This window comes from Salvelinus namaycush, chromosome 20 (genome assembly GCF_016432855.1).
Source record: "Salvelinus namaycush isolate Seneca chromosome 20, SaNama_1.0, whole genome shotgun sequence".
NCBI classification, from domain to species: Eukaryota; Metazoa; Chordata; class Actinopteri; order Salmoniformes; family Salmonidae; genus Salvelinus; species Salvelinus namaycush.
Window position 1 is genome coordinate 26,365,926 of NC_052326.1, and position 24,288 is coordinate 26,390,213.

The following is a 24,288-nucleotide window of genomic DNA, read 5'->3' on the forward strand; positions in this document are numbered from 1 at the left end:
ATTCACACCAGACTAACTCTAACCCATTTCCACTTGACTTTACTGACAAAGTTATCTATCACTCCTACCAGAACGGCAGTTCTACCTGCTTATTATTGACCGTTGTTTTGTCCCTGTAGAGAACTATAAAAGTGTGTGTGCATGTGCCTGTGCCTGGCTAGATTTCTTTGAGTTAGGCCACACTAGCTTTTTACTAACTGAATGCTGTCTATAGCTATGTATAGTTAGTATAGTCCAGGTGATATGTGCCAAATTTTAGATGCCGTTGATTTTTTCATAAAAGCATGAAACTTGGTACACTTGTACAGTTTGGGATCCTGAACATTTTCAGAAAGGGAGCCATTGCAAAAACGCCTCCTGGTGGCTGTGGTGGACATTTTTCTATTCCTGATGTTTGATGATCAAAGATTACAATGGTGCCATGTACCATGAACTATTCAGGTTATTATATAATGGTGGACCGCCATGGAAGGAAATGTCTGTCTGTGGCATAGAGAGCCATAGTGGTCTGCTACTGTCTTCTTGCCCCTGGTTGTGAAAGTGGATACTGTGTGTAAATTCACAGAACACAGGAAGGGCATTTGATTTCTCTGGACCCAGGGACCCATTTCATTTGCAGGTATGTACCTCAAGTGCTTGCTGGTCCCAAATGCCACCCACCACTCCTCAAATTATATTTCAGAAGGGAACAGTTTCAGTTTCGAGCAATTCACAATTCTCCTTTATGATTGCACTAGCAGTCAATAAAACAGAAATCAAACTCATTTTGCATCACATCAAAATCAATGACTACAAATTGCATTTATTTAGTGCTTTTCACAACAACAATTGTCAGAAAGTGCTTTACATTAATCCGGCCTAAACCCCCAAAGAGCAATCAGCAGCTGCACTATGTGGCAAGATAAAGAAAAGATGGAAGGAGCCTTCTTTAGCCGTACAGAGAAGATGGTTGGAGTGCAAGCTGTGACACACTGTAAACTTTGGCAAGAAAGTACAGTAGAGTATATCTGACAACCAGACATTTAGATAAGACAAGTCATAATAAGTTAATGGCATGGATGACCAACAAGGTCATAGAAGATCAGAGTGTACAAGACCCTAGTCTGAGAGTTGTCCACATATGCGGACATAGATCTAATATTCTATATACTTATTCAATCCACGTCATCCCAAAATTAGTCTATATGTGGGCATTCTGAGAATGTGGCCAAAACATCAGTCAACTTCTCTTGATGTGTTGTGTGAAATATTTGCAAACGGTTTTCTTGTACTGCTCATTGTTATGTATTTTGTTCAGCCAGAAGATGCAGCATATTCTCCTGAGACATCCACTGCTGAAAGACTTAATCCGGCTCATGTCGTTCTTGACAACACGCCAGTAATCCAAACCATACAATAGAACCGATTTGACATTGCTGTTATGTAGGTGGATATTTGTTTTGAGGCTGCTCTGCTCAGACCACCAGATGGGATGAGTTGGGCAAATGCACAATGTGGGGCTTTTAGCTAAGTTTAGAGATCTTCCAGCTGGGAGAACAGGCTCCACTGAATACCTCTGGGTTTATATGATGTGGTTTTGGTCATGATGCAGTCAATGGTAATAAGGAAGAGGATCTGAGAGATGAAGGAACACTGTCTCCCTCCAGACTGCACAGTGAACCACTCAGACTTGCGCAATCTGTGTGCGCAACCAATACACTTTGATTTGATATGATTTGATTTCATAATGACGTTGCATTCGAAGTGGTCGAAAATGTTCCCTATGATTGTCACAATCTTGAATAGTATACCTTGAATAGTATATAGATCTTCCAGGAAGTGTCACCACTACCAAATGCCTTGAAGTCTATGAAGTGAGAATGGGGAAGTCAGTGGACGATACGTCCTTGTACAAATCAGAATCATGCTTGCTTTGCCTTAGCTTGGTGTCAATGGCTGACGCCATACATTTTAGGTGATGCTGAATCAAAAGTAGCTGATGGCATTACCCCCAAACCGAGCTTCACTTTCCAGAATAAAAATAAATGTATCAAATCAACAACAGACATAATATTATATTGTGTACATTGTCAGACACGGTGATTTAATTGTATTTCTTCTTACACACATTCACCAATATATCATATTCTGAACTGTATATTGTGTTGTACTTGGCGTTATTGTAATTCTTTACCATCAAAACATAGCTGTAGACGTCACCTTTTCTGTGTTATGTTTGGTTCAGCAGATGTGAAGGAAAATGCATTGTCCTGCTACTGTACAGTATAAGGTGGGAAATAAAAATGGTCGCCACAACCGCCAAGAGGAGTTTTTGCGATGGCTCCCTTTCTGAAAATGTACAGGACCCAAAACTGTACAAGTTTCATGCTTTTATGAATAAGTTAACAGAATTTTCAAACATCACCTGGACTAGTAAGAAAATAGCAATATGTGACCTTTTGCCAGCAGACCAGGTTGCACTCAAGACTCTTCCACTCCCGTTCCCCCTCAGTCTCCTCACGTGTGTAGGAATGATTTGCTTTTCCAACTCCTCTTTCTATACCGTGTTGTTTATTTATCCACTTATTCTGAGAATAAATCAAGGTCAGCACACAAAGCCAACACATAGCCACTAAGATTCATTGTAATGCAAATACTCCTGCATCTGGAACACTAGGCTGACAGACACTGACATGCCAAACAATACACAATACAAACACACATAAACACACACATAGAGTGCGCTGTCTGGTCTCTCCATTCTTGTTCTCCCGCTCTTCTCTCTCTCATTTCCTCTCTCTATTCAGTGTGTCAGACCAGAGTGAATCAGGATTGAAAGATCATCCATCAGGGGTTATCTAAGGCACTGCATCTCAGTGCAAGATGCATCAGTACAGTCCCTGGTTCGAATCCAGGCTGTATCACATCCGGCCGTGATTGGGTGTCCCATAGGGCGGCCCACAATTGGCCCAGCATCGTCCGGGTTTGGCCGGGGTAGGCCGTCATTGTAAATAAGATTTTGTTATTAACTGACTTGCCTTTTTAAATAAAGGTGAAATAAAAAATGTAAATCTCTACACCAGCCCTCCTTTCAATTCTCCCATACAGTGGGGAGAACAAGTATTTGATACACTGCCGATTTTGCAGGTTTTCCTACTTACAAAGCATGTAGAGGTCTGTAATTTTTATCATAGGTACACTTCAACTGTGAGACGGAATCTAAAACAAAAATCCAGAAAATCACATTGTATGATTTTTAAGTAATTCATTTGCATTTTATTGCATGACATAAGTATTTGATCACCTACCAACCAGTAAGAATTCCAGCTCTCACAGACCTGTTAGTTTTTCTTTAAGAAGCCCTCCTGTTCTCCACTCATTACCTGTATTAACTGCACCTATTTGAACTCGTTACCTGTATAAAAGACACCTGTCCACACACTCAATCAAACAGACTCCAACCTCTCCACAATGGCCAAGACATCAGGGCTACAAATGTAGACCTGCACAAGGCTGGGATGGGCTACAGGACAATAGGCAAGCAGTTTGGTGAGAAGGCAACAACTGTTGGAGCAATTATTAAAAAATGGAAGAAGTTCAAGATGACGGTCAATCACCCTCGGTCTGGGCCTCCATGCAAGATCTCACCTTGTGGGGCATCAATGATCATGAGGAAGGTGAGGGATCAGCCCAGAACTACACGGCAGGACCTGGTCAATGACCTGAAGAGAGCTGGGACCACAGTCTCAAAGAAAACCATTAGTAACACACTACGCCGTCATGGATTCAAATCCTGCAGCGCACGCAAGGTCCCCCTGCTCAAGCCAACGCATGTTCAGGCCCGTCTGAAGTTTGCCAATGACCATCTGGATGATCCAGAAGAGGAATGGGAGAAGGTCATGTGGTCTGATGAGACAAAAATAGAGCATTTTGGTCTAAACTCCACTCGCTGTGTTTGGAGGAAGAAGAAGGATGAGTACAACCCCAAGAACACCATCCCAACCGTGAAGCATGGAGGTGGAAACATCATTCTTTGGGGATGCTTTTCTGCAAAGGGGACAGGACGACTGCACCGTATTGAGGGGAGGATGGATGGGGCCATGTATCGCGAGATTTTGGCCAACAACCTCCTTCCCTCAGTAAGAGCATTGAAGAAGGGTCGTGGCTGGGTCTTCCAGCATGACAACGACCCGAAACACACAGCCAGGGCAACTAAGGAGTGGCTCCGTAAGAAGCATCTCAAGGTCCTGGAGTGGCCTAGCCAGTCTCCAGACCTGAACCCAATAGAAAATCTTTGGAGGGAGCTGAAAGTCCGTATTGCCCAGCGACAGCCCCGAAACCTGAAGGATCTGGAGAAGGTCTGTATGGAGGAGTGGGCCAAAATCCCTGCTGCAGTGTGTGCAAACCTGGTCAAGAACTACAGGAAACGTATGATCTCTGTATTTGCAAACAAAGGTTTCTGTACCAAATATTAAGTTTTGCTTTTCTGATGTATCAAATACTTATGTCATGCAATAAAATGCAAATTATTACTTAAAAATCATACAATGTGATTTTCTGTATTTTTGTTTTAGATTCCGTCTCTCACAGTTGAAGTGTACCTATGATAAAAATTACAGACCTCTACATGCTTTGTAAGTAGGAAAACCTGCAAAATCGGCAGTGTATCAAACACTTGTTCTCCCCACTGTATATATATATATATATATATATATATATATATATATATATATATATATATACACTGCTCAAAAAAATAAAGGGAACACTTAAACAACACAATGTAACTCCAAGTCAATCACACTTCTGTGAAATCAAACTGTCCACTTAGGAAGCAACACTGATTGACAATAAATTTCACATGCTGTTGTGCAAATGGAATAGACAAAAGGTGGAAATTATAGGCAATTAGCAAGACACCCCCAAAAAAGAAGTGATTCTGCAGGTGGTGACCACAGACCACTTCTCAGTTCCTATGCTTCCTGGCTGATGTTTTGGTCACTTTTGAATGCTGGCGGTGCTCTCACTCTAGTGGTAGCATGAGACGGAGTCTACAACCCACACAAGTGGCTCAGGTAGTGCAGTTCATCCAGGATGGCACATCAATGCGAGCTGTGGCAAGAAGGTTTGCTGTGTCTGTCAGCGTAGTGTCCAGAGCATGGAGGCGCTACCAGGAGACAGGCCAGTACATCAGGAGACGTGGAGGAGGCCGTAGGAGGGCAACAACCCAGCAGCAGGACCGCTACCTCCGCCTTTGTGCAAGGAGGAGCACTGCCAGCGCCCTGCAAAATGACCTCCAGCAGGCCACAAATGTGCATGTGTCTGCTCAAACGGTCAGAAACAGACTCCATGAGGGTGGTATGAGGGCCCGACGTCCACAGGTGGGGGTTGTGCTTACAGCCCAACACCGTGCAGGACGTTTGGCATTTGCCAGAGAACACCAAGATTGGCAAATTCGCCACTGGCGCCCTGTGCTCTTCACAGATGAAAGCAGGTTCACACTGAGCACATGAGCACATGTGACAGACGTGACAGAGTCTGGAGACGCCGTGGAGAACGTTCTGCTGCCTGCAACATCCTCCAGCATGACCGGTTTGGTGATGGGTCAGTCATGGTGTGGGGTGGCATTTCTTTGTGGGGCCGCACAGCCCTCCATGTGCTCGCCAGAGGTAGCCTGACTGCCATTAGGTACCGAGATGAGATCCTCAGACCCCTTGTGAGACCATATGCTGACACATGCACATTTGTGGCCTGCTGGAGGTCATTTTGCAGGGCTCTGGCAGTGCACCTCCTTGCACAAAGGTGGAGGTAGCGGTCCTGCTGCTGGGTTGTTGCCCTCCTACGGCCTCCTCCACGTCTCCTGATGTACTGGCCTGTCTCCTGGTAGCGCCTCCATGCTCTGGACACTACGCTGACAGACACAGCAAACCTTTTTGCCACAGCTCGCATTGATGTGCCATCCTGGATGAACTGCACTACCTGAGCCACTTGTGTGGGTTGTAGACTCCGTCTCATGCTACCACTAGAGTGAGAGCACCGCCAGCATTCAAAAGTGACAAAAACATCAGCCAGGAAGCATAGGAACTGAGAAGTGGTCTGTGGTCACCACCTGCAGAATCACTCCTTTTTTGGGGGTGTCTTGCTAATTGCCTATAATTTCCACCTTTTGTCTATTCCATTTGCACAACAGCATGTGAAATTTATTGTCATTCAGTGTTGCTTCCTAAGTGGACAGTTTGATTTCACAGAAGTGTGATTGACTTGGAGTTACATTGTGTTGTTTAAGTGTTCCCTTTATTTTTTTGAGCAGTGTATATATATATATATATATAAATATAGGAACATAACACACATCACGACAAGAGAGACAACACTACATAAATAGAGACCTAAGACAACAACATAGCAAGAGCGCATCACATGACAACACACCATGGTAGCAACACAACATGACATCAACATGGTAGCAACACAACATGACAACAACATGGTAGCAACACAACATGGTAGCAGCACAAAACATGGTACAAATATTATTGGGCACAGACAACAGCACAAAGGGCAAGAAGTTAGAGACAACAATACACCTCGTAAAGCAGCCACAACTGTCAGTAAGAGTGTCCATGATTGAGTCTTTGAATGAAGAGATTGAGATAAAACTGTCCAGTTTGAGTGTTTGTTGCAGCCCGTCCCAGTCGCTAGCTGCAGCAAACTGAAAAGAGGAGCAACCCAGGGATGTGTGTGCTTTGGGGACCTTTAACAGAATGTGACTAGCAGAACAGGTGTTGTATGTGGAGGATGAGGGCTGCAGTATATCTCAGATAGGGGGGAGTGAGGCCTAAGAGGGTTTTATAATTAAGCATCACTTTTTTAGCACACTGCAGTAAAATTAAGGGTTATTGAGAGACTTTAGTAAATTACGGAAAGGCATAAAGAAATATAATCAACAACATTGAGTGCTGTACAATACAGTAATACAATATAGTAACACACACGTTTTTTGTGATCCATATTCTGTATTTTCTTTAAATAATGGTCAAAATGAGGTTATAGGATGGTCATCCTTCTGGCAGATCGCTCGAGATTGACTTCGAAATTGGACGTCTGCCCATGTCGTGAGGATGTCGGGAAATGCCTTTAAAGCAGCCCACTAGGGGCAACAGCGAGCACTATTACCATGAAGTGGACGGGGGTGGTGGATGGGCTTAATCCCATGACTCCGGATCTGAAGTTGTAGACACAAATGTTTAATTTCTTTGATTTAACCCTATCCCAAACCTTAACTCTTACCTTAGATATTTGGAATGAATGCCTAAATGTATCCCATTACACTTGTACCCATATACGGGTTGAAAATAGCAGATTTGGGCAGTGATAAGCTCCTAAATGGGAATGCAGTGGCTGTACAGTAACATGCTATAAATGATGTCAGGCTCTGCGCTTCACAATGCTGTATGGGTTTTGACTGACGGCTGCTCTGAACTTGAGCACCGCACGCGACAAGAAGTTGCCCCCATCCCTCATGCTATTTTGGCATCTTTTGTTAATGTTTTGTTGTTAAGTGAGGGAAATGCTATAAATTAAGAAGATTCTGTGTATTTTTAAAGATGAGACGTTGAGGAGTATAATAAATACAGTTTTGATGTCATGCAAGCAAGCCAAACACCCGTGAGTACAAATGTACACTTTACATTTCCATATCATAAAACCATATCATATACAGTTTCAACATTTATGATCACTATGTTTACAAGATGACATGATGTCATACCCTGGGTTGTTCTGAACAGAATGATCCTATGTTTGTCTATTGCAGGTATTCCCAAACTGGGGTACGCGCAATGCCATCGGGAGTACGCCAAATAAAAATGTTTTTTAAATATTTTAAAATGTTTTATTCTTCACATTTTCTAACAGACCATTTATATTTTCCAATGGGGCTATACATTTGGGTGAGGTTTTTTTCTCACCTGAGTAGCATCGTTTCACTGCCAAACATAAAATTAAACCATCTAGTGTTCAGCAAAATAACAACACAATGTCAAAGCCTAGTCAAATAATTAACATCCAATCACATTAACCGTTACTCTCTTGCGGAAATTCCACTACCAGTCCGTATGTAGCCAAACATAGCTGCTGCTCATGTTGGTATCTGTACTGATGGTGAAAAAGCCATGACAGGGAGACATAGTAGAGTGGTAAAGTGTGTGCAAGCAGTTGCCCCCGACGCCACTTGGGTACACTGCAGCATCCACCAAGAGGCTCTTGCTGCCAAGGGAATGCCTGACAGCTTGAAAGACGTTTTGGACACTACATTGAAAATGGTTAACTTTGTTAAAGCAAGGCCCCTGAACTCTCCTGTATTTTCTGCACTATGCAATGATATGGGCAGTGACCATGTAAAGCTTTAACAACATACAGAAGTGCGCTGGTTATCAAGGGGCAAACTATTGACACATGTTTTTCTTTACTGACTATAATCTTCACCTATCTGGGTGATGTTTTTTCTCTCCTGAATGATCTGAATCTAGGATTACAGGAACTATATTCAAACCTGGGGACAGAATTGAGGCTATGATTAAGAAGTTTGAGCTCTTCTCAATCTGCATTAACAACACACAGGTCTTTCCATCATTGTATGATTTTTTTGTGTGCAAATGAACTCAAGCTTACGGACAATGTCAAATGTGATATAGCGAAGTACCTGAGTGAGTTGGGTGTGCAATAACGCAGGTACTTTCCCAAAATGGATTACCAAAAAAAAGGATTCATTATCCCTTTCATGCCCTGCCTCCAGTCCACTTACCGATATCTGAACAAGAGAGCCTCCTTGAAATTGCAGCAAGCGGTTCTGTGAAAATTGAATTTAATCAGAAACCACTGCCAGATTTCTGGATTGCGCTGCGCTCAGAGTATCTTGCCTTGGCAAATCGGCTGTTAAGACACTGATGCCCTTTGCAACCACGTACTTACAGTTGAAGTCGGAAGTTTACACACACCTTAGCCAAATACATTTAAACTCAGTTTTTCACAATTCCTGATGTTTAATCCTAGTAAGAATAGCCTGTTTTAGGTCAGTTAGGTTCACCACTTTATTTTAAGAATGTGAAATGTCAGAATAATAGTAGAGAGAATTATTTATTTCAGCTTTTATTTCTTTCATCACATTCCCAGTGGGTCAGAAGTTTGCATACACTCAATTAGTATTTGGTAGCATTGCCTTTAAATTGTTTAACTTCAACAAACGTTTTGGGTAGCCTTCAAACGTTTTGGGTAGCCTTCCACAAGCTTCCCACAAAAAGTTGGGTGAATTTTGGCCCATTCCTCCCGACAGAGCTGCTGTAACTGAGTCAGGTTTGTAGGCCTCCTTGCTCGCACACGCTTTTTCAGTTCTGCCCACACATTTTCTATAGAATTGAGGTCAGGGCTTTGTGATGGCCACTCCAATACCTTGACTTTGTTGTCTTTAAGCCATTTTGCCACAACTTTGGAAGTATGCTTCGGGTCATTGTCCATTTGAAAGACCCATTTGCGACCAAGCTTCAACTTTATGACTGATGTCTTGAGGTGTTGCTTCAATATATCCACATCATTTTCCTGCCTCCTGCAGCAAAGCAAGCCCCACAACATGATGCTGCCACCCCTGTGCTTTACGGTTGGGATGGTGTTCTTCAGATTGCAAGCCTCCCCCTTTTTCCTCCAAGCATAACGATGGTCATTATGGCCAAACAGTTCTATTTTTGTTTCATCAGACCAGAAGACATTTCTCCAAAAAGTACGATCTTTGTCCCCATGTGCAGTTGCAACCCGTAGTCTGTCTTTTTTATGGCGGTTTTGGAGCAGTGGCTTCTTCTTTGCTGAGCGGCCTTTCAGGTTATGACTCGTTTAACTGTGGATAAAAAATAATTTTGTACCTGTTTCCTCCAGCATCTTCACAAGGTCCTTTGTTGTTGTTCTGGGATTGATTTGCACTTTTCGCACCAAAGTACGTTCATCTCTAGGAGACAGAACGCGACTCCTTCCTGAGCGGTATGACGGCTGCGTGGTCCCATGGTGTTTATACTTGCGTACTATTGTTTGTTCAAATGAATGTGGTACCTTCAGGCATTTGGAAATTGCTCCCAAGGATGAACCAGACTTGTGGAGGTCTACAATTTTTTTATGAGGTCTTGGCTGATTTCTTTCCTGGAATTTTCCAAGCTGTTTAAAGGCACATTCAACTTAGTGTATGTAAACTTCTGACCCACTGGAATTGTGATACAGTGAATTATAAGTGAAATAATCTGTCTGTAAACAATTGTTGGAAAACTTCCTTGTGTTATGCACAAAGTAGATGTCCTAACCGACCTGCCAAAACTATAGTTTGCTAACAAGAAATTTGTGGAGTGGTTGAAAAACGAGTTTTAATGACTCCAACCTAAGTGTATGTAAACTTCCGACTTCAACTGTTAGTGAGAGTGGATTCTCGGCCCTCACTAACATGAAAACTAAATACAGTCACAGACTATGTGTGGAAAATTATTAAAGACTGAGACTCTCTCCAATACAACCCAACATTGCAGAGTCATGTGCATCCTTTCAATCACACCCTTCTCATTAACCTGTGCTTAGTTATTCACAATTTTTTGATTAACAAATAAGGTTTTATATGTAAGATGGCTAAATAATGAGCAAAAGTATTATTATTATTATTATTTTTGCCCTGGTCCTATAAGAGCTCTTTGTCACTTCCCACGAGCCGGGTTGTGACAAAAACTCACACTCATTCTTATGTTTAATAAATGTATCATATAGTGTGTGTGTGTGGCAGGCTTACAACAATGGCAAAAAACAAAATTTGAGAGTTCGCTGACCCTGGTGCTGGAGGGGGTACGCAGCTGGAGGTTGAATGTTTGAAGGACTACGGAACTATAAAAAGTTTGTGAACCACTGGTCTATTGTGCTGAAAATTCCCAGTGGAACATGCACCTAAACACACGTATGACTCCTTTCTATTTTCACAAATATTACAGTCTGTTTAACTGAATTGCCCTGTGAAAGATCATATTTTAGAACTTAGCTGGTTATGTTGGCAATAGAACAAGCTTTCAAATGATGCCACCTGACCCAGATTGCGGTTTATAATGGGCCGTAAACAACAACAGTAATTGTGGGATGGCGGGGATGCAAAACAACAAAACAAGAGTGCTTGCTCTAGTCCCTCAATGGCACAGCTAGGAGGGTTCAATGAAGCACCTTATTGTTGATGACTCTTCTTTGAGTCATAAAAATGTATTGGAATTACTTAGGAACTCCTTGGAGAGGTGTGTGGCCACTTGGAGACACCACTTACTCCTCTCATTCAGACCCTTGTCATTTTTTTGGCTTATGTTGCACGTACCCCATATTTTCCAGGAATATTATTATTATGCTACTGAGTGTATCCAGAATATTGTCAGTTTTCGTTGTCAACAAACGCAGCAAAAAGTATAGTAAATATAACATGCACATAAAATCAACAGTGTAGTGTCCTCATCTTTGGTCTAATAATGTTTCCACTATTTCGAAACTGTTCCATTTCAATTGCTGTCATGCTTATGCATATGCATTTCATATGCATAAGAAAGTATTCAGAAAGTATTCAGACCACTTGACTTTTTCAACATTTTGTTATGTTACAGCCTTATTCTAAAATGGATTAAACAAAACATTTTCCTCATCTACTTGCAACCAATAACCGATAATGGCAAGGAGAAAAATGTATTACAAATAAAAAACAGAAATACCTTATTTACATAAGTTTTCCGACCCTTTGCTATGAGACTCGAAACAGGTGCATCCTGTTTCCATTGATCATTCTTCAGATGTTTCTACAACTTGATTGGAGTCTACCTGTGGTAAATTGAATTGTTTGGACATGACATGGAAAGGTACACACCTGTCTATATAAAGTCCCACAGTTGACAGTCCATGTTAGAGCTAAAACCAAGCCATAAGGTCAAAGGACTTGTCAGTAGAGCTCCGAGACAGGATTGTGTCGAGGCACAGATCTGGGGAAGGGTACCAAAAATGTCTGCAGCATTGAAGGTCCCCAAGAACACAGTGGCCTCCATCATTCTTAAATGGAAGAAGTCTTCCGGGAGCTGGCAATTGGGGAAAAGGGCCTTGGTCAGGGAGGTGACTAAGAACCCGATGGTCACGCTCCTTCTGGGAGAACCTTTCAGAAGGACAACCATCTCTGCAGCACTCCATCAATCTGGCCTTTATGGTAGAGTGGCCGGACGGAAGCAACTCCTCAGTAAAAGGCACATGACAGCCTGCTTGGAGTTTGCCAAAAGGCACCTAAAGGATTATCAGACCATGAGAAACAAGATTCTCTGGTATGATGAAACCAAGATTGAACTATTTGGTCTGAATGCCAAGCGTCACGTCTGGAGGAAACCTGGCACCATCCATACGGTGAAGCATGGTGTTGGCATCATCATGCTGTTGGGATGGTTTTCAGCGGCAGGGACTGGGAGACTAGTCAGGGTCGAGGGAAAGATGAACGGAGCAAAGTATAGAGAGATCCTTAATGAAAACCTGCTCCAGACTGGGGCGAAGGTTCACCTTCCAACAGGACAATGACCCTAAGTACACAGCAAAGACAACACAGGAGTGGCTTCTGGACAAGTCTCTGAATGACCTTGAGTGGCCCAGCCAGAGCCCGGACTTGAACCCGATCGAACATCTCTGGAGAGACCTGAAAATAGCTGTGCAGCGACGCTCCCCATCCAACCTGACAGAACTTGAAAGGATCTGCTGAGAAGAATGGGAGAAACTCCCCAAATACAGGTGTGCCAAGCTTGTAGCTGTAACGTCTCTCGTCGGAAGGCATGTACCAAAGCGCAGCGTGGTAAGTGTTCATGATATTTTATTTCACAAAAACACTCGAACAAAATAACAAAGTAAAAAACCAAAACAGTTCAAAAAGTATAGTAAATATAACATGCACATAAAATCAACAGTGTAGTGTCCTCATCTTTGGTCTAATAATGTTTCTACTATTTCAAAACTGTTCCATTTCAATTGCTGTCATGCTTATGCATATGCATTTCATATGCATTTCTTCTGTAAGAAACATTTCAATTTATCCCAGTCCATATAGGCCAATTCCCACGAGTGTAAAGGGTTAATGTTTTAACCCTATCCAAAACCTTAACTTTTCATTTCTAAATGTAACGTTTGGAGCGACTTTACATTTGAGGTTGGGGAAATGTAATGATGCTGAGCAGGAGGAGTCAAGCCAGGGTGTCAAAAACACCAGGAAATCTGACGTTTGGAGCAACTTTGAAATTTGGAGAAATGTGGAAAAACATCAGAATCTGAAGTCAAATTGGAAAAACCATGAGATCTTGTTGCATCCTTAACAGAGCAGAGACGTGTTGGTAAGCTTTTTTATTTTTTACTGAGGAGGCACGAAGAAACCATGATGTTGCCAGATATTTCCGTTTCCCCTGCCACATAAACCATCACTTATCAGTGGAGCCTGTATTATTGAAAGTTAATATGTAGTATGTGTGCTGAATAAGGTTGAAACGTGGTCTACATTTAGATTTTCCTACGGGAGTATGAACAGTGCACTGACTCTTTGGCCCAAATGTGTGTGTAAAAGTCTAACTTTCTTCTCCCTCCTCTCCAGTCAGTGAGTCTATGCAGGGTTCCAATTACATATTGACTGTTGGAGTTTACCTAGAAATAATGGGGTGGACCAAAGAATAATATTTTCCAAGATTATTATGCGTATTCATATACATTTTTGTCTCTCTCTCCCTTTCTTTCCACTCTCTCCCTTCCCTTCTCAACTTCAATTTTCAAATTCAATTTAAGGGCTTTATTGGCATGGGAAACGTATGTCTACATTGCCAAAGCAAGTGAAATAGATAATAAACAAAAGTGAAATAAACAATAGTCTAATAAACAATAGTCATCAGTAGTCTTAAGTCTGTCTACGTTCAGCCGCAAGCCGACTTTAAAGGCGAAGCTGACTAATCTATAAATCACATTGTATTAACTGCTCAATGGTAAAATGGTAAAAAATTATCAGTGAGCATTACACTTACAAAAATGTAATATTATAGTGTTGTAATGATGTGCAAATAGTCTCTCTCTCCCCCTCTCTCCCTTTATTTCTCTCTCTCCACTTTGCTCTCTCACTCTCTCTCTCCAACCCTCTCTTTCCCATGCAGCGTGTGAGGTGGGTTTCTATAAGCCAATGGCAGGTGATGGGTTGTGTGGGAGGTGTCCTCTACAAAGCCACTCAGAGACCAGAGCTGCCCTCTACTGCCCCTGTGACTCCAGCCACTACAGGGCCCTTACAGACCCCCCTGCTGCACCCTGCACAAGTACATAACTCACAAATGCACACAGTTATGCACACACACAGACCGAATAATCCACTACACATGTAGGTCCACCTCTCTCACACATGGCCTGGGTGACCTGGGTGATTTGGTTAATTGGGCATATGCTACTTTTCTATGATTATTTTTTTGAATTTCCCTTTTAGAGGGCCTCTCTAAACACCAGATGAACATAAACATCTGAAAGAGAAAATAGAAGCACATTCCACTGGTTCAGGTGCTAGTCATGAAGAAACACATGAAAATATACACCACTTTCTCTCTCTTCTCCTTTCAAATTTTTCTCCTCCATCTCTTTTTCTCTCTATCCTCTACTTAGGCCCCCCAACAGCTCCAGTAAACATGATATCGTCGGTTAACGGTACGTCAGTGAATCTGGAGTGGGGGCGACCGCTGGACTCGGGGGGTCGCAGTGACCTGCTGTACAGCGTGCTCTGTCAGAAGTGCTCTGGGGAAGGGGGGCAGTGTGAGGACTGTACAGCAGGGATGGGTTCAACCAGTGGGGGAGAGGGGATGGGAGGAGGGGGTGGAGGGACGGTGGACCGCTCTGGGGTGGTCCCGGTGCGGTTTGTTCCCCGGCAGAGCTCGCTGACCGAACCCTGGGTTACCGTTCTAAACCTGGTTGCCCACGCCAACTATACCTTCCGTATCCTTGCGATGAATGCCGTGACTCACCTAAGCAATGAGCCAGCGCCCTTCATATCTGTCAACATCACCACGAACCAGGCAGGTAGGGGACACCTGTATCGATTTAAAACATATAAATGTATGCATGTAGGTTGTTTTACCTGTGGATCAAACACATACAGTTTACACATTAAAAATAACATCTCAACAGCTAGGCTGCATGATACAGTACATAGAGTGCATTCAGAAAGTATTCAGACCACTTGACTTTTTCAACATTTTGTTATGTTACAGCCTTATTCTAAAATGGATTAAACAAAACATTTTCCTCATCTACTTGCAACCAATAACCGATAATGGCAAGGAGAAAAATGTATTACAAATAAAAAACAGAAATACCTTATTTACATAAGTTTTCCGACCCTTTGCTATGAGACTCGAAACAGGTGCATCCTGTTTCCATTGATCATTCTTCAGATGTTTCTACAACTTGATTGGAGTCTACCTGTGGTAAATTGAATTGTTTGGACATGACATGGAAAGGTACACACCTGTCTATATAAAGTCCCACAGTTGACAGTCCATGTCAGAGCTAAAACCAAGCCATAAGGTCAAAGGACTTGTCAGTAGAGCTCCGAGACAGGATTGTGTCGAGGCACAGATCTGGGGAAGGGTACCAAAAATGTCTGCAGCATTGAAGGTCCCCAAGAACACAGTGGCCTCCATCATTCTTAAATGGAAGAAGTCTTCCGAGAGCTGGCAATTGGGGAAAAGGGCCTTGGTCAGGGAGGTGACTAAGAACCCGATGGTCACGCTCCTTCTGGGAGAACCTTTCAGAAGGACAACCATCTCTGCAGCACTCCATCAATCTGGCCTTTATGGTAGAGTGGCCGGACGGAAGCAACTCCTCAGTAAAAGGCACATGACAGCCTGCTTGGAGTTTGCCAAAAGGCACCTAAAGGATTATCAGACCATGAGAAACAAGATTCTCTGGTATGATGAAACCAAGATTGAACTATTTGGTCTGAATGCCAAGCGTCACGTCTGGAGGAAACCTGGCACCATCCATACGGTGAAGCATGGTGTTGGCATCATCATGCTGTTGGGATGGTTTTCAGCGGCAGGGACTGGGAGACTAGTCAGGGTCGAGGGAAAGATGAACGGAGCAAAGTATAGAGAGATCCTTAATGAAAACCTGCTCCAGACTGGGGCGAAGGTTCACCTTCCAACAGGACAATGACCCTAAGTACACAGCAAAGACAACACAGGAGTGGCTTCTGGACAAGTCTCTGAATGACCTTGAGTGGCCCAGCCAGAGCCCGGACTTGAACCCGATCGAACATCTCTGGAGAGACCTGAAAATAGCTGTGCAGCGACGCTCCCCATCCAACCTGACAGAGCTTGAAAGGATCTGCTGAGAAGAATGGGAGAAACTCCCCAAATACAGGTGTGCCAAGCTTGTAGCTGTAACGTCTCTCGTCGGAAGGCATGTACCAAAGCACAGCGTGGTAAGTGTTCATGATATTTTATTTCACAAAAACACTCGAACAAAATAACAAAGTAAAAAACCAAAACAGTTCTGTCAGGTGCAGACACTAAACAGAAACGGAAAAAGGCTGCCTAAGTATGATTCCCAAACAGAGACAACGATAGACAGCTGCCTCTGATTGGGAACCACACTCGGCCAAAAACAAGGAAATAGAAAACATAGAATGCCCACCCTAATCACACCCTGACCTAACCAAATAGAGAAATAAAAAGGCTCTCTAAGGTCAGGGCGTGACAGTAGCGTCATACCCAAGAAGACTTGAGGCTGTAAAGTTGTTTCAACAAAGTACTGAGTAAAGGGTCTGAAGACTTATGTAAATGTAATATTTCAGTTTTAATGTTTAATAAATTTGCCAAAATGTATAAAAAACAGTTTTTGCTTTGTCATTATGGGGTATTGTGTGTCGATTGATAAGGGGGGGGACAATGTAATCCATTTTAGAATAAGACTGTAATGTAACAAAATGTCTAGAAAGTCAAGGGGTCTGAATACTTGTTTTGACATATATTGACGTTTTGTAGTTGGGCTCCATGGAACATTGATGTATGTATGTTCTGGTTTTCTAATAAAAAATAAAAATTGTTTCTCTACTTCCTGTATCCTGCTTTCTGTTCAGCCCCTTCCCAGGTGATCGCCATTCGCCAGGAGAACGCCAGTCAGAACAGCGTCACTCTGCAGTGGCACGAGCCTGACCAGCCCAATGGAGTCATACTAGAGTATGACATCAAATACTATGAGAAGGTAGAGTAGATACATACATACATACAAACATACGTACATACATACATACAGTAGATACATACAGTAGATACATATATGCATGTATGTGTCTCTCTGTCTGTGTTTATGTATGCTGATTGATTCGTGAAAGTGACAGCCTAGCAGCGAAAACAAGTTAATTGCTTTGTGGTTCTGCATGCCCTGACACACAACTAATGAGGTAAGAGAGATCTGAGCAACACACACACAGACCAGGATCCCCACAGTGGGGGTGGTCACTGGAGACTTGAGGTTGTGTTTATAGAGTGAATAGTGTCATACACACACACATGCCTGGATAGTACAGACCGATTAGTGTGGCTGCTGTGTTGTTATCTTAATCTGTGCAAACTCCCGGGGTTACTACTGGATACATCTGCAATATCAACACTGCTTGTACAGACTGTCTTTATCAGCTCTCCTCCACCAGGATAAGGAGCAGCAAAGTTATTCCACCCTGAAGGCTAAGGGGACCACGGCCCTGGTGTCTGGCCTGAAGCCTGGTACCAGGTACATTTTTCAGGTCCGGGCCAGAACCTCAGCAGGCTGCGGACGCTTCAGCCAGAATGTGGAGATCCAGACCGGGAAAGCAAGTAAGAGAATGAGAGTGGAGCACTATTTTCATTTGTAAAATCTCTCACTAGGTTTAGAAGTGCTTTGTATTATATTGGTGTCTATTGGTGCCAACCTATCTGTAGTGTTTTTACAGACTTTACTGTAATATTTACTGCAGTGTTTTTGCAGACTACTGTAGTATGCTATAGTATTCACTATAGTACTATAGAAAAAACACTACAATAAATACTAATGTATATTCCACAAAAACAATACTATAGTATACTACGGTCATGTCTGCAAAACACTACAATGAGTACTATAGCATACTACAGTTATGTATGCAAAAACACTACAGTAAATACTATAGTATATAAATATAGTAATACTACAGTATTTAAACCATAATATATTATAGTATATTTTCATGAGGGACAGAATGGTGCTGGGTTGAAGAGCCATGAATGTCAGTGGGACCAGGAAGCCTTCAGACAATCCCATAATGCTATAGATCTGTGCTTTGTGTGAGGGCCACCCCTGTCAGGAAAGCTGCTGCTGCAGACCTAAGCCTCAAAGAGCACTGAACACACACACACACACACACTCACACTAACTGGTTGTGTTGTTGTGTGTGTCCAGTTCCTCTGCGCTACGACACTATGACCATCATCTGGATCTGTATGGTCCTGGTCTCTGGCCTGGTCACCTTCCTGGCCATCGTCATCTGCAGGAAACGGCAAGGCAACCCTTTCTTACACTACACCACTACCCGTGATGTGGATGAGTCCTCTCTGACTCTACGTCACTCATATACGTATGTGGGATATTTTTTACTCTACCTTAACAAGGGTTCAAGTAAATTATACCATTGTCTCTATAGGATTCATTTATTTTATAATCAACATTCATATTAGTATTTTCATTTTTATCCTTAATCTGTCTCTGATGTTGTATACCCATATGCATTGATATCCATAGGATGACCTCTAATCTCCTCTGAGGTCCGCTGTAGCTCAGTTGGTAGGGCATGGCTCTTGCCATTCCAAGATAGTGGGTTTGATTTCTGGGACCACCCATCTGTAAATAACGTATGCAAGCATGACTGTAAGGTGCATTTGATAAAAGAGTCTGATAAATGGATTTATTTTTTTACCCCCATAAGCTCCAGTGCTACAGTAACTGTCTATTTTCAGTCCAACAGTCCCACAATAGTCTCTCTAACTATGTTCCACTAATGCTTTTAAATAGCCCAGAGTAGTTCTCACTCTAGATTATGGCATGTGTTTGTTAGCAGTGGAAAGTCAGGTCATCTCCCAGAGTTTCTGCATGGGTAATGTTCAGACCCAGCTGAGTTTTGTACTTCTAAACAGTCAGTTTAATTATTATGGCTGTTCATGTTAGTTAAATAACAATGCTAATGTTTTCACTTATCCCTCTCCTTCTCTCCTTTGATGTCTAGAATTTACATCTTCCACAAATAATTTGTGGATTTAATTATTTCCAACTTCAATGCATGTTAGCGTTTTCAAGCGGAGTCTGAAAGATAGAATGAGAGGAAAACCGTGAGAAGTGTGGTGTATCCCCGTGTGACTCTAAACTATTCTAAAGTACTGTTTGATATACAGACACTGTGGCTATAGCAAGGCCTTCCAGGACTCTGATGAGGAGAAGATGCACTACCAGAATGGCCATGGTATGTTTGTATTATTATTATTACTGGTTTGTTTTTATTGCCATGTTTTATTATACCCCCCCAGCCTTCACTCCATTAACTTGCCTATTTAAATAAAGGTTAAATAAAATACAATCATTTTCATCCTCAGTGTACACAGTTCACTTACCGTTTGATTCAGATTTATTGAGGTACAAAATCTCAGTACTGCAGTCTCTCTCTCTCCCACCCTCCATTTTCTCTTGCCGTCTCTCTCTGTATCTCCCTCTCTCTCTCTCTCTCTCTCTCTCTCTCTCTCTCTCTCTCTCTCTCTCTCTCTCTCTCTCTCTCTCTCTCTGTGTCTCTCTCCCCCTCTCTCTCTTTCTCCCTCGCTTTCCTGTGACAGTCTCATGTAGCATATTGTTTACATCCAGTGGTATGTGACCAGATGCTAATGTTGTTTATTTTAGTGTCATTCCCCGACGTGCGATTCTACATCGACCCACACACCTACGAGGACCCTTGCCAGGCCGTCCACGAGTTTGCCCGAGAAATTGAAGCTTCCAGGATCAGAATAGAGAAAATCATTGGGTCAGGTAAACTGAAAATCATGGCTGAAGTAAAGGCTGCGGTGTGCAGCGGAGAGGAATGGCACAGTGGAATCAGAGCGTTGCATGGGGCTGTCAATCAAACACAGAGACACACAGGGAATAATAACATCACACTGGCACAGCAGGACATGGTAACACACAGGCGTTATAATCATGGCTGTTAACAATGACCTTTATTTAGGGTTGTAGTTGTTCATAAGACACATTAGACATAAAGGGAAAGGGGAAGGAATGTAATGATGTGTTCTGTGACTTTTCAAAGCACAAAGCAGGAGATGAGATTAGGAAACAATTTATTTTTGTTCGAATGAATCTATCACTCAATGAATAGATTAGTCTATATTGTGGTCGTCGGGGAGGAGTTCACCTAAACGTGTGTGTGTGTGCAGGTGAGTTTGGGGAGGTGTGTTACGGGCAGATGCGTCTCCCAGGGAAGAGAGACATTCCGGTGGCTTTGAAGACACTGAAAGCAGGATACAGTGACAAGCAGAGGAGGGACTTCCTGGCTGAGGCATCAATCATGGCCCAGTTTGACCACCCTAACGTCATTCACCTGGAGGGAGTGGTCACACGCAGTAAGATTCCATTTGATTTGATTCAACTCCATTTTCAGTTTGATGCAATTCAATGTCTTTGCTGCGTATGAATTCAATTCAAGAAGAAAGTACATACGCCCATAGAAATAAGAATTAATAGAATGGGCTTGTAAGCTCTAACCCTGGGTACACTCACAATGGCTGACTGGTACTGTGATGCAATAATTTCCATGGTATTTTGGAATGTTCTATCAACTGATGCTGGATTGCCATGGTAATGTAGAATGTTCATTCAAATAATGCTAAGGCTCCTGCAATATAATGTATTTTTGTAATGTCAGTTATCACAGCACAGATTAAAGGGTACACTTCCTGCTTTTACTTCCTGGCATGGATACACTCAAAATGGCTGCCAGTCCACCCATTATGCCATCATTGACTTGAATGGAGATGCCCTTTCTATTCATTCTTATTTCTATGCATACGCCGACCTGATGTAAGTTACTCCTGTATAGTTACTGTGGAATAACTCTTCCTCTCTCCCTTCCTCCCTTACTACCTTACACCCTCCCTCCCTTATTCCCTTATCCCCCCCTTCTCCCTTACCCTCCCTCCCTCACTTACTCCCCCCTCCCTCCATAACCCCCTTACTCCCTTACGCCCCTCCATCCCGTACTCCCTTACCCCCCTCCATCCCTTACCTTCCCTTATCCCCCTCCTTCCCTTATTCACCCTACCTTACTCCGCCCCCCCCCCCTCTCCCTCCCTTACTATTTTACCCTCCCTCCCTCCCTCCCCCTCCCTCCCCCTCCCTCCCCTCCCTCCCTTACTATTTCCCCCCCCCCCCCCCCCAGGTAAACCAGTCATGATCATCACTGAGTACATGGAGAATGGATCTCTGGACTCTTTCCTGAGGGTTTGTTGCTTTTATAAGGATTTCATATTTTTTTCCCATACCCTCTCACTCTCCCTCTCTCCCACTCTCACTCTCTTTCTTTCTCTTGTAGAGAAATAGTTTTTGAAGCACTTGACATCTGAAATCTCAATCAATATGCCTCTAACTAACACTACAATCTCTCTCAATCTCAATCCCCGTTCCTCTCCTCCTCATCTCCTCCTCTCAGAAACATGATGGTCAGTTCACTATAATCCAGCTGGTGGGCGTGATGCGTGGCATCGCGGCGGGTATGACCTACCTGGCAGACCTAGGCTACATCCATCGTGACCTGGCAGCTCGTAACATCCTGGTCAACAGCAACATGGTGTGTAAGGTGTCTGACTTCGGCCTGTCCAGAGTCCTGGAGGACGATCCTGATGCAGCATACACCACCAGCGTGAGTTCACACTTTAATGATAGCTCAATTCTAAAACTCTAATATGTACTAGATTATAATACTGTTGTAGCCCGAGTTCTCTAGTTCTGGTTCTGTTTTATATTCCGTGGTGATACCAGTGGTTGTTCTAGTTCTGGTTGTAGTGCGTTTCTGTTCCCTTCAGGGTGGTAAGATTCCAATCCGCTGGACAGCACCGGAGGCCATTGCCTACAGGAAGTTCTCCTCTTCCAGTGACGTGTGGAGCTATGGCGTGGTCATGTGGGAGGTCATGTCATATGGGGAGAGGCCATACTGGAACCTCACCAACAGAGATGTGAGTGGATTGGACACGCACACACACATACAGTACATAGTACATGCAAACCACACATACACTCATAAGAAAACATGTGTGTAATGATACCTGCATATCTCTCTTTCTGTGTGTGTGTGTGTGTGTGTGTGTGTGTGTGTGTGTGTGTGTGTGTGTGTGTGTGTGTGTGTGTGTGTGTGTGTGTGTGTGTGTGTGTGTGTGTGTATAGGTGATAAAGTCAGTAGAGGAGGGCTACAGGCTACCTGCTCCTATGGGCTGTTCAGGTGCTCTACACACTCTCATGCTGGACTGCTGGCAGAAGGACCGCAACGAGAGGCCCCGGTTCTGCCAGATCGTTACAGTTTTAGACAAGCTGATCCGGAACCCAGAGCACCTCAAGTCCATGGACACGCTGTGCAGGTGAACAGGCTGCTAGGCAACCATCGCCGGGGCAACCATCGCTTGGGCAATACATTGTCTGGACAATGCACTGCAAATCCACTCTCAACTCATCTGTCAAACATGAGCTGTGGGATAAAGTTACAGCCCAAAGTTTCCCTCAAACTTCCCCAGGTGATGCGAGGGAGACAGGTTGCCTTAAGAACGGCCTTGTTCGTTTTCCAATAAGCTCATCTCTGATAGACATGCGCTCTGTTAAATAAGAGCCTGGCTGTGATATTGACATTGATAGTCCGGGAATCAGAGAGCAGAGTGAAGAGCGGCTCGAGTTAGAGTTGGACCTGTGTTAAATTGCTTCTTTCAGATCCATGGTCCCATAGAGTTACTGGTGCATGTCGGGGAGATGGAGGGATGAGGAGAAGAGGAGGAGAGGGGGAGGAGGGGGTGTTAAGGATTTTTCTCCGTATTAATCTAGCCAAACCAGCCATCCTGCAATCAGAGCAGCCACCCCTTCTCTATCATTTTAACAGCTATTGATTTTCTGCCTTAGCTGCTAGTGCATTTCAACACCTTTTTTCCTCTCCACCTCTTTTTTTCCACATCTCTCCCTTTCTTCATGTCTCCCCTCTCCCTTCTGCCTGTGTGTTTGTCCTATATCCTTTTCTTCCTCTTTTCTCTCTTTCTCACTCTTTCTCTCTCTGTCACTTCTCTCTCTCTCTCTCTCTCTCTCTCTCTCTCTCTCTCTCTCTCTCTCTCTCTCTCTCTCTCTCTCTCTCTCTCTCTCTCTCTCTCTCTCTCTCTCTCTCTCTCTCTCTCTCTCTCTCTCTCTCTCTCTCTCTCTCTCTCTCTCTCTCTCTCTCTCTCTCTCTCTCTCTCTCTCTCTCTCTCTCTCTCTCTCTCTCTCTCTCTCTCTCTCTCTCTCTTTCAGGTTAGGCACACCTCCCATGATGGACAGAAGTATCCCAGACTTCAGCAGCTGTAGTTCTGTGGATGAGTGGCTGGACACCATCAAGATGGGCCGATACAAGGACCATTTTGCTGCAGGAGGCTACCTGACCCTAGGCCACGTCATAGGCATGAACCAAGGGTGAGAGGCAAGGCCGTAGCATCATTCTCCAATCACATCATCCACATGTCATTGATGCTTAAGAGTAATTTAGGCTGTCTGATGAGTGTGTTCATGTGTGACTCTGTCCCATCTCTGTGTGTCCTACAGGGATATCCACAGGCTGGGGGTGACACTGATGGGCCACCAGAAGAAGATCATGACCAGTGTACAGCTGATGCGTGTCCAGGTGCTCAACAGAAGTGTGCCCTCGGTGCACGTATAACTTCAGCCTCAAGGCTTCTCCAGCCAGCCGATTTTCAAATCTAGGCCCAGGCTTCTGAGGCCTAGTCGGAACTCATGGGAATTGATCTATGACTATCAGAGAAACTACAATGTCCAGGTGACAATTTGGTTAACTTTTCAAGACCTCTTCTTTGAGAGATTGAAACTTCAAGAGTACGGATATGAAGGGACTTGAGTACCATAGCCTTTGTTTTTCCTATTCAGATATGTTTCATGTCTTGTTTGTAAAAATGTATGGACTGCCTTAATCTCCACAAATGATTT

General features: G+C 43.4%; 1 protein-coding gene across 1 annotated transcript in view; it reads left to right on the top strand.

The window, feature by feature from the left end:
• Positions 1-24,004, top strand: part of LOC120065728 (ephrin type-A receptor 8-like) — a 61,022-nt gene extending 37,018 nt beyond the window's left edge. The window contains exons 4-17 of the mRNA XM_039016816.1: positions 14,187-14,342; positions 14,680-15,090; positions 17,153-17,277; positions 17,726-17,888; positions 18,490-18,586; positions 19,476-19,543; positions 19,972-20,097; positions 20,502-20,687; positions 21,503-21,564; positions 21,773-21,982; positions 22,146-22,295; positions 22,504-22,694; positions 23,602-23,760; positions 23,890-24,004. Of these exons, the coding sequence (XP_038872744.1) occupies positions 14,187-14,342; positions 14,680-15,090; positions 17,153-17,277; positions 17,726-17,888; positions 18,490-18,586; positions 19,476-19,543; positions 19,972-20,097; positions 20,502-20,687; positions 21,503-21,564; positions 21,773-21,982; positions 22,146-22,295; positions 22,504-22,694; positions 23,602-23,760; positions 23,890-24,004 (2,219 nt within the window). The remainder of the gene's footprint in view (positions 1-14,186; positions 14,343-14,679; positions 15,091-17,152; positions 17,278-17,725; positions 17,889-18,489; positions 18,587-19,475; positions 19,544-19,971; positions 20,098-20,501; positions 20,688-21,502; positions 21,565-21,772; positions 21,983-22,145; positions 22,296-22,503; positions 22,695-23,601; positions 23,761-23,889) is intronic.
• The last annotated feature ends 284 nt before the right edge of the window (positions 24,005-24,288 follow it).